Consider the following 16040-nt stretch of genomic DNA (forward strand, 5'->3'; position numbering starts at 1 on the left):
AACCTTGAAAGTGTTCCCAAGTGCAGTGGCAAAAACCATCAAGCGCTGCAAAGAAACTGGCTCACATGAGAACCGGTCCAGGAAAGGAAGACCAAGAGTCACCTCTGCTTCTGAGTATAAGTTTATCCGAGTCACCAGCCTCAGAAATCGCAGGCTAACAGCAGCTCAGATTAGAGACCAGGTCAATGCCACACAAAGTTCTAGCAGCAGACATATCTCTACAACAACTGTTAAGAGGAGACTTTGTGCAGCAGGCCTTCATGGTAAAATAGCTGCTAGGAAACCACTGCTAAGGACAGGCAACAAGCAGAAGAGACTTGTTTGGGCTAAGGAACACAAGGAATGGAAATTAGACCAGTGGAAATCTGTGCTTTGGTCTGATGAGTCCAAATTTGAGATCTTTGGTTCCAATCACCGTGTCTTTGTGCGACTCAGAAAAGGTGAACGGATGGACTGTACATGCCTGGTTCCCACCGTGAAGCATGGAGGAGGAGGTGTGATCTTGCATCTTGCATCTTGCAGCAGCATGCTATTCCATCCGGTTTGCGTTTAGTTGGACCATCATTTCATTTTCAACAGGACAATGACCCCAAACACACCTCCAGGCTGTGTAAGCGCTATTTGGCCAAGAAAGAGTGATGGGGTGCTACGCCAGATGACCTAGCCTCCACAGTCACCAGACCTGAACCCAATCGAGATGGTTTGGGGTGAGATGGAATGCAGAGTGAAGGCAAAAGGGCCAGCAAGAGCTAAGCATCTCTGGGTACTCCTTCAAAATAGTTGGAAGACCATTCCCGGTGACTACCTCTTGAAGCTCATCAAGAGAATGCCAAGAGTGTGCAAAGCAGTTATCAAAGCAAAAGGTGGCTACTTTGAAGAACCTAGAATACAAGACATAATTTCAGTTGTTTCACACTTTTTTGTTAAGTATATAATTCCACATGTGTTATTTAATAGTTATGATGCCTTTAGTGTGAATGTACAATTTTCACAGTCATGAAAATATAGAAAAATCTTTAAATGAAAAGGTGTGTCCAAACTTTTGGTCTGTACTTTATATATATATATATATATATACATACATACATACAGTGGGTGCAGAAAGTATGCAGACCCCTTAAATTTTTAATTCTTTGTTTCATTGCAGCCATTTGGTAAATTCAAACAAGTTAGGCATGCTCCTGATGAGGCGGCGGATGGTCTCCTGAGGGATCTCCTCCTAGACCTGGACTAAAGCATCCGCCAACTCTTGGACAGTCTGTGGTGCCCCCTCCACGTCTCCTGGTGTACTGGCCTGTCTCCTGGTAGCGCCTCCAGCCTCTGGACACTATGCTGACAGACACAGCAAACCTTTTTGCTACAGCTCGCATTGATGTGCCATCCTGGATGAGCTGCACTACCTGAGCCACTTGTGTGGTTTGTAGAGTCCGTCTCATGCTACCACGAGTGTGAAAGCACAACCAACATTCAAAAGTGACCAAAGCATCAGCCAGAAAGCATTGGTACTGAGATGTGGTCTGTGGTCCCCACCTGCAGAACCACTCCTTTATTGAGTGTGTCTTGATAGATGCCAATAATTTCATCTGTTGTCTATTCCATTTGCACAACAGCATGTGACATTGATTGCTTAATAAGTGGACAGTTTGATTTCACAGAAGTTTGATTTACTTGGAGTTATATTCTGTTGTTTAAGTGTTGCCTTTATGTTTTTGAGCAGTCTACATTGGCAAACAAGTATAATACATGTTAAACAAGCCTAGTGGCACAAGTGATGTCTTAAAAAGTATGACACCCACTAATCATTATAATCATGGGGATGGGAAGAGCATGAACTCGATTAAACTGTATTAAAATGCTAGTGCTAAAAAGATAATTAACATTATATGCTGTGACTGCATGGTGCATCAAAATAGCAGTATAAATAAGTACTAGGTAATGGTAAATACCTTAAACTGCATACAGTCACAGAGATAGCCAAGAGGCAGCTCTTAGCAGTAATTAACCCATGTGGGATGTCGAGGCAGCAGCCCCAACATGCGCTTTGTGTCGGCTTCCTCTGGGGGCTGTGGCATATTGTGTGTCTAATCTAGTACCTAGTAGAACTGTCTTATTGAATAATACAACATTGAGGGGAATGTGGTAGAAATGACAGTTGGACAGTATGGCAGTAAAGGTGTTAGAGATGACAGTCATACAGTATGATAGGGAAGGTCTTAGAGATGACAGTTGTACAGTATGATAGGGAAAGTGCTGGAGATGACAGTCGTACAGCATGGCTGTGGGAACTGGCTTAGAAGAGTTGTACAACATTGCGGGAAATGTGGGAGAAATTACAGTGCTACACTATGCCAGTAAAGGTGGTATAAATCACAGTCATACAGTATGACGGAACAAGGTAGAGATAACAGTCATACAGTATGACAGGCAAGAAACAAAATCTCAGGTACAGAAATCATACTTATTTCATCATGAGGCAGTAAGTACCCAGACTGTGGAGCTCCCCCAAAACATGATAAACTACTTAGAGCGCATAAACCACATAGAATTAGTAGTAAAAAATATATAAATCTTTAATCAGAAGCAGACCATATACATATCTATCACATAAAGTTATGTCACTACAGAGATATTTGAATCTGGTGAAGGGTGCACCAACACAAGTGTCACCCCATACACACAATTACATAGGCATATAGAACCAGAGTATTTAACCAGTCTATCAATATAAAGTGACAGTGCATAAACTACTATACCACAATTAAAAGCTTGGTCTCCTGAAGAAGCTGTAAGCGAAACTCGCGTAGGGGCGCGTGTCATGCTCACACTCACAGCATGGGTAAGAACCTAAAATGATTATGGTTTGCTTCACTACCATTGGTACTTATTCAAATGTAAATGGTCACTGACCTGTTTGAATTATGATACATTCAGTGCTTTACTCATAGTGATTATGAATCTGTCATTCTTATTTTAATTGTGGTATAATAGTTTATGCACTGTCACTTTATATCGATAGACTGGTTAAATACTCTGGTTCTATATGCTTATGTGTCATGCCGCTGCCGCCTTCAGTGCCCTGTCATACTCACCTGTCTTCGGCGTTCCGGCGCGCCTCCTCTCCTGAGGTGTCTTCCTCTCTGCTCTCGCCCCCGGTCTCTGCTGCTCGTCGGGCGCGCGCGCACGCCAGATTCAGCACTGCGCGCACACGCACTTCTAACCTTCCTGCTGGCGCTCCTTCTCTTCCTCTCTATCGTCTTGGAGGATCTTCACCTGGAAGTGCTGCACCGTGCTGGTACAGTTGTGGCCAAAAGTATTGACACACCTGCAATTCTGTCAGATAATACTCAGTTTCTTCCAGAAAATGATTACAATCACAAATTCTTTGGTATTATTATCTTCATTTAATTTGTCTTAAATGAAAAAAACACAAAAGAGAATGAAGCAAAAAGCAAAACATTGATCATTTCACATAAAACTCCAAAAATTGGCCAGACAAAAGTATTGGCACCCTCAGCCTATACTTGGTTGCACAACCTTTAGCCAAAATAACTGCGACCAACTGCTTCTGGTAACCATCAATGAGTTTCTTACAATGCTCTGCTGGAATTTTAGACCATTCTTCTTTGGCAAACTGCTCCAGGTCCCTGATATTTGAAGGGTGCCTTCTCCAAACTGCCATTTTTAGATCTCTCCACAGGTGTTCTATGGGATTCAGGTCTGGACTCATTGCTGGCCACCTTAGAAGTCTCCAGTGCTTTCACTCAAACCTTTTTCTAGTGCTTTTTGAAGTGTGGTTTGGGTCAGTGTCCTGCTGGAAGACCCATGACCTCTGAGGGAGACCCAGCTTTCTCACACTGATCCCTACATTATACTGCAAAATTTGTTGGTAGTCTTCAGACTTCATAATGCCATGCACACAGTCATGCAGTCCAGTGCCAGAGGCAGCAAAGCAACCCCAAAACATCAGGGAACCTCCGCCATGTTTGACTGTAGGGACCGTGTTCTTTTCTTTGAATGTCTCTTTTTTCTCTCCTGTAAACTCTATGTTGATGCCTTTGCCCAAAAAGATCTACTTTAGTCTCATCTGACCAGAGAACATTCTTCCAAAACGTTTTAGGCTTTTTAAGGTAAGTTTTGGCAAACTCCAGCCTGGCTTTTTTATGTCTCGGGGTAAGAAGTGGGGTCTTCCTGGGTCTATCATACAGTCCCTTTTCATTCAGACGCCGACGGATAGTACGGGTTGACACTGTTGTACCCTCGGACTGCAGGGCAACTTGAACTTGTTTGGATGTTAGTCGAGGTTCTTTATCCAACATCCGCACAATCTTGCGTTGAAATCTCCTGTCAATTTTTCTTTTCCGTCCACATCTAGGGAGGTTAGCCACAGTGCCATGGGCTTTAAACTTCTTGATGACACCGCACACGGTAGACACAGGAACATTCAGGTTTTTGGAGATGGACTTGTAGCCTTGACATTGCTCATGCTTCCTCACAATTTGGTTTCTCAAGTCCTCAGACAGTTCTTTGGTCTTCTTTCTTTTCTCCATGCTCAATGTGGTACACACAAGGACACAGGACAGAGGTTGAGTCAACTTTAATCCACGTCAACTGGCTGCAAGTGTGATTTAGTTATTGCCAACATCTGTTAGGTGCCACAGGTAAGTTACAGGTGCTGTTAATTACACAAATTAGAGAAGCATCACATGAGTTTTCGAACAGTGACAATACTTTTGTCCACCCCCTTTTTATGCTTGGTGTGGAATTATATCCAATTTGGCTTTAGGACAATTCTTTTTGTGTTTTTTTCATTTAAGACAAATTAAATGAAGATAATAATAACAAAGAATTTGTGTTTGCAATCATTTTCAGGACGAAACTGAGTATTATCTGACAGAATTGCAGGGGTGTCAATACTTTTGACCACAACTATATGTAAACTGCTTCCGTCCGGCCCTCTGTGCCTGAAGATCAATTGTGTTTGCAAGTGCCCTTGGCCGTTCGCTTATTCTGTGTACTCCTTGTTTTCCTGATCCTGGTACTCTCCTTGTTTCTTCCAGCGCCATACCTGTGTCTCTGCTGTCCTGGGTTTCTGCATTCCAGTGTTCCAGCAGCCCCTGTCTCTACAGTCCTTTATCACTGCAGCCCTGTGTCTCTCTCACTCTTGTCAGTTTGGTGCCTCTTCTGCTTCCCCTGGTCCCACGTTTTCTTTGGTCTTTTCCGTTTTTTCCCCCAGCTTCCAAGGTGATAGTCTCTCACGGGCCTGCCCCTAATTCTCCCTGTATAGGGGTTGGTCCACCTGGTTAGTTCGTCCGTGAGGGGATTGTCATCACGGTCCAGTGGGTCTACATTCCGTTTTTTCCCTTGTGAATCCTCACAGTATCTTCAGGCCATGGACCCCGCTGGTGTCTCCACCACTCAAAGAGAGTTACTTTTTTTGCGAGAGAACCAGACTAGAATCATGTCCTTCTTTAAGAACATGGCGTCTCGTCTCGCAGCTTTACAGTCTACCGACCCAAGTAACGCCTCACAGCTGTCAGCTCTTCAGCAGGAGCTTAGCCAACAACAGGACACTCAGTCTCATATTTTGAATTTTATGGCCTCTGTCGATAATCGACTTCTCTCCCTTCAGGGTGCTGCCTCTGCTCCAATCCAGGCCTCCGCTCCGCAGCCCTCGCCTCGTCTGGAACTCCTGGCTATGATGGAGATCCTAAATTATGTCGAGGGTTTCTCAATCAGTGTCAACTACACTTTAAGTTGTCCCCGCTGCTATATTCTACGGACCGAGCTAAAGTAGCTTTTGTAGTTTCCCAATTGGAAGGCGAGGCTTTGGCCTGGGTTAACCCCCTCTGGGAGCGAGATGATCTGGTGGTTTCTCAACTTAATCTTTTTTTAGATACCTTTCGCAAGGTATTTGATGAACCCGGTCGTCTGGTTTCTACTACAGAGTCTCTTTTCAACCTTCACCAGGGTACCCTTTCTGTGGCTCAGTACACCATCCGTTTCCGGACACTGTCTTGCGATTTAGGGTGGAACAATGAAGCATTGGTGGGAGCGTTTTGGCGAGGCAGGTCTTCCCGAATTAAGGATGAGCTGGCGGGGCGTGACACTCCTACTACTTTGGATGATCTTATTTTCTTGGCGACTCGCATTGATTTTCAATTCCAGGAGCACTCTCGTGAGATTGTCAGAGAGAGGAGATCCCCTCGCTTGTCTTCTGCTACACGGGGTGCTTCTTTCCCTCAAACCACTACTGTTACACCCTCTTCTTCTCCTGAGTCCATGCAGGTAGATCGCCTCAAGTCCACCAAACAACGCCGTAAGGAGAGACTTGCACAGGGTTTATGCTTCTATTGTGGCAGTGCCTCTCATCTTCTGCGTTCCTGCCCTCAGAAGCCGGGAAACGCCTCCGCCTAGGACAGGTAAGAGAGGCCTCCCTAAGTAGCTATGATTCCTCTCCACCTCTGATTCTGTCTGTTATTTTACACTTGGGGTCTAGTCGCTTCTCTCTGGAGGATTACATAGATTCAGGTGTGGCCGGGAATTTTGTCCAATTCGAGGTTGTTAAGAGACTTGGGATTCCTGTCAGATCCTTGGAGGTTCCTAGGCAAATAGCTTCTGTCGATGGTCAGCCTTTGCGGGAGTCCGTTACTTTAGTCACCGAGGAGGTTGAGATTCAAATTGGAGCTCTTCATCATGAGAAGTTGGCTTTTTATGTTCTGCCGTCTTTATCCCATCCGTTTCTTTTCGGTCTTCCCTGGCTAAGAAATCATGAACCTACCCTAAACTGACGAACCGGAGACGTTTTAAGCTGGGGACAGTTTTGTCTTAATAAATGCCTACTTCCCGCCAAGCATACTTGTTCCTCTCCTTCTGCTCTTGAACTAGCGAATCTGCCCTCGGTTTATTCTTCATTTTCGGACGTCTTCAACAAGAAGGAGGCAGAGGTTCTACCACCGCATCGTCCTTACGATTGTCCGATTGATCTTGTTCCTGGTTCTACTCCTCCCAGAGGTCGTATATATCCTCTGTCTCCCTCCGAGACTCAAGCCATGTCTGAATATGTCAGGGAGAATTTGGCCAGAGGCTTTATTTGGAGGTCTTCCTCACCTGCAGGAGCTGGGGTTTTTTTTGTTAAGAAGGATGGTTCCCTTCGACCGTGCATTGATTATTGTGGTCTCAATAACATCATGATTAAAAATAAGTATCCACTTCCTCTCATCACAGAACTCTTCGATCGTCTACGGGGAGCACGCATCTTCACTAAACTGGATCTCAGAGGAGCTTATAATTTGATCCGAATTAGCTAAGGAGACGAATGGAAGACTGCGTTTAACACCAGTGACGGCCATTATGAGTATTTGGTGATGCCCTTTGGCTTATGCAATGCTCCTGCAGTGTTTCAAGAGTTGGTGAATGACGTTTTTCGGGACCTACTTTACACCTGTGTTGTGGTATATTTGGACGATATCCTTGTGTTTTCACCGTATCTACTTTCTCATCGAAGAGATGTCCGGCAAGTTCTTCTTTGTCTGAGAGAGAATCGTCTGTATGCAAAACTTGAAAAGTGTGCCTTTGATCAGTCGTCTCTGCTGTTCTTGGGTTTCATCATCTCCGATTCTGGTCTGCGTATGGATCCGAGTAAAGTTTCTGCCGTACTTAATTGGCCACGTCCACTCGGAGTGAAGGTAATCCAGCGTTTTCTAGGATTTGCGAATTATTATCGGCAGTTTATTCCTCACTTTTCCTCCTTGTCGTCTCCCATCTCTTCTCTGACTTAAAAAGGTGCCAATCCTCATCATTGGCCAGCAGAGGCCGAAGAGGCTTTCCTGTCTCTCAAAGAAGCCTTCGCCTCGGCTCCTGTACTTCATCGCCCTGAAGCTAATAAATCCTTCTTCCTAGAGGTTGACGCTTCTGCTATTGGAGCTGGAGCAGTGCTTTCTCAGAGGTCCTCTTCTGGTCGCCTTGTGCCTTGTGGTTTCTTCTCCAAGATCTTCTCGTCTTCTGAAAGAAATTATTCCATTGGCCACAGAGAACTGTTGGCCATCGAATTGGCACTGGAGGAGTGGAGGTATCTGCTGGAGGGAGCTCTACATCCCTTTGTAATCTATACGGATCATAAGAATTTGGCGTACATTTGTTCTGCGCACCGACTGAACCCTCGACAAGCCAGGTGGGCTTTATTCTTCGCCCGATTCGATTTTGAACTTCGCTTTCTGCCTTGTGAGAAAAACTTCAAGGCCGACGCTCTATCCAGATCCTTCTTGCCGGTGGATGCGGAGGAGGAGACCACGCACATCATTGATCCAACCAGAGTCATCACAGTTGCTCCAGTCTCTCTGGCCTCTTTTCCTCCGGGTAAGACCTTTGCCTCTGAGAAGGGCAGGAAACCTGTTTTACTTTGGAGACATGCCTCCAAGCTGGCGGGTCATGTCAGTTTTAAGAAAACCTTCAATCAATGACAGTTGTACAGCATGGTTGCAGTAGCTGGCTTAGATAAGTTGTACAACATTTCAGGGACTGTTGTACAGATGACAGTAGTCTATGATGGCAGAGAAGGTAATAGAGATGACATTTGTACAGTATGATAGGGAAGGTGTTAGTGATGACAGTTGTAAAGTATGACAGGGAAGATAGTAGAGATGACAGTCAGACAGTATGACAGGGAAGGTGGTAGAAATGACAGTGGTACATCATGGCTGGGGGGAGCTGGTTTAGATGAGTTATACAACATTGAAGGGAAGGTGGTAGAGATTGCAGTCATACACTATGACAGTAAAGGTGGTAGAAATAACAGTCATACAATATGACAGGGAAGGTGGTAGAGATTACAGTTGTACATTATGACAGGGAAGGTGTAAGGGATGACAGCTTTACAGCATGGCTGGGGGGCTGGCTTAGATGAGTTGTACAACAATGCAGGGAAGATGGTAGAGATTACAGTTGTACATTGACTGTAAAGGTGGTTTAAATGACAGTCATACAGTATGACAGTGAAGGCGGTAGAAATGAGTTGTACGGTATGACAGCCAATGTGTTAGCTATGACAGTCATATAGTATTGAAGGAAAGGTGGTAGAGACAACAATCATACAAAAAGACAGGGAACGTGGTAGAGATGACAGTCATATAGTATTACAGAGAAGGTTGTAGAAATGACAATTGAACAGCATGGCTGGGGGAGCTAGCTTAGATAAGTTGTACAATATTGTGTGGAAGGTGGTAGAGATGATAGTCAAACAGTATGGCAGTAAAGGTGGTATAAATGACAGTCATGCAGCATAACATGGAAGGTTGTAGAGATGACAGTCGCAAAGTATGACAAAGAAGGCGGTAGAGATGACAATTGTACCGAATGATATGTAAGGTGTTAACAATGACAGTCCTAGAGTATGACAGGGAAGGTGGTAAAGATGACAGTTATACAGCATGGCATGGGAAGTGACGTAAAGGAGTTGTACAGGTGGTAGAGATTACAGTTGTACAGTATGGCAGTTAAGGTGGTATGAATAATAGTCGTACAGTATGACAGAAGGTGGTATAAATGACAGTTGTACAGTATGACAGGCAAGGTGGTAGAAATTACAGTCTTACAGTATGACAGGGAAGGCGTTAAATGTACAGTATGATGGGGCAGGTCATAGAAATGATAGTTGTTGAGTATGACAGGTAGGGGGTTAGGCTGGGTTCACATTGCGTTCATTGACTACGTTAAACAGACTACCTTACACTGCGGCATAACGCGGTGTAACGTAGTCCATTAACGCCGCCATTGAATGCAATGGCGAACGCATCGCTAGCGCACGCCCACAATCGGCGTGGGCTAGCGATGTGCCGTCATTTGAGTGACGGACCCGAGACGCGGGCTGCAGCATTTCCGGGTCCATCACTGCTAGCGCAGATGGAGCTAGCAGATGCTCCATCTGCGCTAGCGTGATGTAGCGCAGGCACTTGCGCTAGCAGCAGCCCGTTAGCGTATGTGCTGAACGGGCTGCTGCTAACGCAATGTGAACCTAGCCTTAGGGATGACAGTATGATAGTATAACAGGGAAGGTAGTGGTAGTAGAGATTTCAGTCATACAGTATGAGAGTAAAGGAGGTGTAAATCACAGTAGGACAGAGCAGGTAGTAGAAATAAGTCATTCCAGTATGACAGGGAAGGTTGTAGAGATGAAAGTTGTACAATATGATAGGGAAGATGGTAGCGATGACAGTAGTGCAGTATGAAAGGGAAGGTGGTAGAGATGACAGTCATACAGTATTACATGGAAGGTAGTAGAGATGACAGTCATACGGCATGGCAGGGGGAGCTGGCTAAGAAGAGTTTTGCAACATTGCAGGAAAGGTAGTAGAGATGACATTTGTACAGTATGGCAGTAAAGGTGGCTCAGTGTATAGCACTGCAGCCATGCAGCGCTGAAGTCCTGGGTTCTAATCCCACCTTGGGCAACATCTGCAAGGAGTTTGTATGTTCTCTCCGTGTTTGCGTGGGTTTCCTCCGGGTACTCCGGTTTCCTCCCACATTCCAAAGACATACTGATATGGAATTTAGATTGTGAGCCCCATCGGGGACAGTGATGATAATGTGTACAACCTGTAAAGCGCTGCGGAATATGTTAGCGATATATAAAAATAAAGATTATTATTATTATAACAGCTGTATATTGTTAAAGAGAAGGTGGTAGAAAAAAAAACAGTTGTACAGTATAACAGGGAAGGTGGTAGTAATAACAGTTGTACAGTATGATAGGGAAGGCAGTAGAGATGACAGACATACATTTTGACTAGGAAGGTGGTAGAGATACAGTAAAGGTAGTAGAGATGACAGGTTTACAGCATTACAGGGAAGGTGGCTTAGATGAGTTTTACAACATTGTGGGGAAGGTGGTTGAGTTGACAGTCATACAGAATTACAGGGAAGGTAGCAGAGAGGACAGTCAGAGCATGGCTGGGGGAGCTGGCTTAGATAAGTTGTAAAGCATTAGGCCTCTTTCACATTTCCATTGGTACGGGCCCGTCGCAATGCATCGGGCTGACGTACCGACGGACGTTGTGAATTCTCTGCACAACGTGGACAGCGGATGGACGCATCCGCTGCCCATTCTGCAGTCCGTGGAGGAGGGGCGGAGCTTCAGACGCGCATGCGCAGTCGAAAATGGCGGACCCGTCGCACAAAAGAAGTTACATTGAACTTTTTTTGTGACGACGGTCCGCCAATTACCGACGCATCCAATGCACGACGTATGGAACGTGCGTCCATACGTCGCGATGCGTCGGTAATACAAGTCTATGTGCAAAAAACGCATCCTGCGGGCAACTTTGCAGGATGCGTTTTTTGCACAGAACGACGCATTGCAACGTCTTAAAAAATACGGAAGTGTGACAGAGGCCTTACGGGGAAGGTGGTAGAGATGACAGTCATATAGTATGGCAGTGAAGGTGGTATAAGTGACAGTAATACAGTGTGTCAGGGAAGTGGTATAAATGACAGTTGTACAGTATAACATGGAAGGTTGTAGAGATGACAGTTGGATATTACGACAAGGGAAGGCGGTAGACATGACAGTTGTACAGCATCAGAGAGAAGGTGGTAAATGACAGTCGGACAGTATGACACGGAAGTCAGAAAATGACAGTTGTACAGTATGACAAGAAGGTGGTAGAGATTACCGTTGTATAGTATGACAGGGAATGTGGTAGAGATGACAGTTGTACAGTATAACATGGAAGGTTGTAGAGATGACAGTTGTACAATATGACAGTGAAGGTTGTAGAGATAACTGTGGTACACTATGACAGGGAAGGAAGATATGACAGTCCTACAGGAGCACTAGTCTGGTGTAAGGTGCAGTCACTGGTTTAACCACTTGGTATTGTGAAGAAAGATGAATGGTTGTACCGTATATTTCTGTAATGAATTATCTGAATCCCCTGACATTTGCTCTCTGGTAGGATACAGTTGAACACATTAATCTGGTGGCTACCATTGCCCCTGAGACTCCACATTACCACAGACTTACCGCAATCACTTTCTTTTCTATTGGCTGATTGAAATCTCTTGTTGACAGTGAATGAAATATCTGCACCTCTCGTTAATGTGCTAATGACCTCATCATAATCCAGCACCCTCTGAGACTGCGGCCCCCTCCTCACATAAGTAATTAGTTAAATGGGAGGAAGTATTATGTTGGGGAATTGCTGGAGATTGAGGAATAAGTGCGGTATTAATTAGCAAAGGTCAATGCTGGGCTTCGGAGCGGAGAGGATTTAATTTCCCTGGATAATTCCAGGGCATTGATTCAACTAAAAATTAAGTGATTTTTCAATCACTTCTCAAGCAGGACAGAAATTCAGACGCTTTGGACCAGGGAACAACAGATGACTGAATTGTTCGCTTAGAGAACATGGAGAAATCTGCAGTCAGCTCACACATGATGGCAGGCACATAACACTACAGGCACATGCACGCACACCTATGCACACTCACATAACTCCAGACTTTGGAGTGAGTTTTGGTATTTATACATCACTAATATGCACCTTTGGTTCATATTTGCCTATGACTTACAGATAGTGGTGAGCCACAGTGATTTTTGCAGAAAAGTAAAAAAATAACAACCCAGCACAACAACATAGTCTGCGAGACCCCTTAACAAGCAAATGCACGTTGTTGTGTGGCATGTCATGTCCTGAGACTGTATCTCACTTCTCTTACTCTCACAGGTTTGGTTTCAGAACAGACGTGCAAAGTGGAGAAAACGTGAAAAGTGCTGGGGCCGCAGCAGCGTGATGGCAGAGTACGGACTCTACGGGGCCATGGTCCGGCATTCCATACCCCTTCCAGAATCTATCCTGAAATCGGCTAAGGATGGCATTATGGAATCCTGTGCCCCCTGGCTGCTTGGTAAGGATGGGTTGATGTGCTGTGGGATTATGCATATGGCCTGTATGCCGCTCGGGCCTCAGTTACAGGCTGCATGTTCCCTGCTAGTCCTGCATGGCTATGACAGCGATCACAACGGTATCAGATCAAGCATCTAGTCTGGTATTTTCTCACACCGTTGTATTGCCCCTGCAGCGTATGGGGCTGTCCATCACCATCATGCACAAGAACAGACCCTCCAGATGTCAGGGCCTAGTAGAAGCTATTTGCTGCATTCACTTCATTCTCAGATTCTGAGACTAGTCCTGGATGTGTCACAGCCTCTAAAATGAGGACGAATGACATGTTGGTTACAGCAAATTAGACCATAATAACGGAAAGTGGAAGCCAACCAGTGACAGCAAGAGCCGGACTCTTAGGCCACGTTCACACGGTCAGCATTTTACAACAGGCTTTGTAACAAGGAGTGGGTGATAATACAGAAGTTGTGACTTCTTTCTATTACAGAAAACTATATGTGATATTTGCGCTAAGTTCACCTATATGAAGCCATAAATAGTTAAAATACTGGGAAATGTCATAAACAAGGTTCCCCATACAGGACTGTGATTAACAAGATGTGTTTACCTTAATATCAAAGAAAGGGAAATCTGTGTCCAGTGCTGACATGCGGAAAGGTCCTTCACTCATGCGCTGAAAGGTTGGTACCTGAAGCCTTCTCTGAATCTCTGTTCCGAAAATATCCAATATGTTGCAGAGCAAATAGTAGTATAGGAGACGCTGTCCCGGCCGGTGACTAGCGTACTCACCCAGAGCTTGGTAACTGCCGTGCACAGGCAGTGGCGGCCGCGTGTATAGAGCTGAAGCCGACAAGGTGCAGGACCTTGTGTGACGTCACAGTCACGTGATGTGTACACGTGACCAGCTGCAAAGCTGCGGAGCTGCGAATAGCACACAGGACCAACTAATCCTACGCGTTTCAGAGTCAGTGACTCCTTCATCAGGGATGGTGCTGTGTGCAAGATGTGTGCTTTATATAGCGTGCCTTTTTTTTTTGTTATTATTTGCTCATTGGTTAAACAGTTCTATCTCAGTATTTAGACCGTGGGAAGATGTCCTCAAGTGAACCCCCGTGATATTTGGCAAAATGTTGCGATAAAGGGTGTTCCTAGAATTTTTTACTAATGTTACACAAATGTTCTCTAATCCTTACATTCATAGGGCGAATAGTGCAACCTATGTATAATTTCTTGCAAGGGCACATAATACTGTAGATAACTCCTTTAGTGGAGCAGGTGATGAAATCTTTAATATTAATTACTGTTGACTGATTGGAGATGGAGATTTGTTTTTTGTGCCTAATTTCTTACATGATAAGCATTTTTTGCATGGAAAGAAACCATTGGGGTGTTTTGATAAAAAATGATGATTTTTTTCTTCTTTCTCCAGAGGTCTACATATCGTTGGGGCAATTAGATTCCCCAAATGTTTTGCCCTTTTGAAAACGAATTTTGGACGCACTGGTAGTAACTCCCCAATTATCTTTCACTTGATGATAACAAACTAAGAAACAGGTCGGAGAACACCCGAGGGGAAGGCTCCTGATGCAGATAGAAAAGAAGTCAGAAAAAATTAATGGAGAAAAATGGGGAGATTATGAATGTCAAGAGAAGAAATGAGGTACATATTTGAACTGAATACTTTGGCACCCCACGGTCTAAATACTGAGATAGAGCTGTTTGCTTTTATCCAATGAGCAAATAATAAAAAAAAAAGGCGGCACGCTATATAAAGCACACATCTTGCACACAGCACCATCCCTGATGAAGGAGTCAGTGACTCTGAAATGCATAGGATTAGTTGGTCCTGTGTGCTATTCGCAGCTCCGCAGCTTTGCAGCTGGTCACGTGTACACATCACGTGACTGTGACGTCACACAAGGTCCTGCACCTTGTCGGCTTCAGCTCTATACACGCGGCCGCCACTGCCTGTGCACGGCAGTTACCAAGCTCTGGGTGAGTACGCTAGTCACCGGCCGGGACAGCGTCTCCTATACTACTATTTGCTCTGCAACATATTGGATATTTTCGGAACAGAGATTCAGAGAAGGCTTCAGATACCAACCTTTCAGCGCATGAGTGAAGGACCTTTCCGCATGTCAGCATAGTAACATAGTTAGTAAGGCCGAAAAAAGACATTTGTCCATCCAGTTCAGCCTATATTCCATCATAATAAATACCCAGATCTACGTCATTCTACAGAACCTAATAATTGTATGATACAATATTGTTCTGCTCCAGGAAGACATCCAGGCCTCTCTTGAACCCCTCGACTGAGTTCGCCATCACCACCTCCTCAGGCAAGCAATTCCAGATTCTCACTGCCCTAACAGTAAAGAATCCTCTTCTATGTTGGTGGAAAAACCTTCTCTCCTCCAGACGCAAAGAATGCCCCCTTGTGCCCGTCACCTTCCTTGGTATAAACAGATCCTCAGCGAGATATTTGTATTGTCCCCTTATATACTTATACATGGTTATTAGATCGCCCCTCAGTCGTCTTTTTTCTAGACTAAATAATCCTAATTTCGCTAATCTATCTGGGTATTGTAGTTCTCCCATCCCCTTTATTAATTTTGTTGCCCTCCTTTGTACTCTCTCTAGTTCCATTATATCCTTCCTGAGCACCGGTGCCCAAAACTGGACACAGTACTCCATGTGCGGTCTAACTAGGGATTTGTACAGAGGCAGTATAATGCTCTCATCATGTGTATCCAGACCTCTTTTAATGCACCCCATGATCTTGTTTGCCTTGGCAGCTGCTGCCTGGCACTGGCTGCTCCAGGTAAGTTTATCATTAACTAGGATCCCCAAGTCCTTCTCCCTGTCAGATTTACCCAGTGGTTTCCCGTTCAGTGTGTAATGGTGATATTGATTCCCTCTTCCCATGTGTATAACCTTACATTTATCATTGTTAAACCTCATCTGCCACCTTTCAGCCCAAGTTTCCAACTTATCCAGATCCATCTGTAGCAGAATACTATCTTCTCTTGTATTAACTGCTTTACATAGTTTTGTATCATCTGCAAATATCGATATTTTACTGTGTAAACCTTCTACCAGATCATTAATGAATATGTTGAAGAGAACAGGTCCCAATACTGA

General features: G+C 44.6%; 1 protein-coding gene across 1 annotated transcript in view; it reads left to right on the forward strand.

The window, feature by feature from the left end:
• VSX2 (visual system homeobox 2) overlaps positions 1–16040 on the forward strand; it is a 179974-nt gene that overhangs the window by 103970 nt on the left and 59964 nt on the right. The window contains exon 4 of the mRNA XM_069733519.1: positions 12720–12900. Coding sequence (XP_069589620.1) covers positions 12720–12900 — 181 coding nt within the window. The remainder of the gene's footprint in view (positions 1–12719; positions 12901–16040) is intronic.

The sequence above is a fragment of the Ranitomeya imitator genome, chromosome 1, assembly GCF_032444005.1.
Source record: "Ranitomeya imitator isolate aRanImi1 chromosome 1, aRanImi1.pri, whole genome shotgun sequence".
NCBI lineage: Eukaryota > Metazoa > Chordata > Amphibia > Anura > Dendrobatidae > Ranitomeya > Ranitomeya imitator.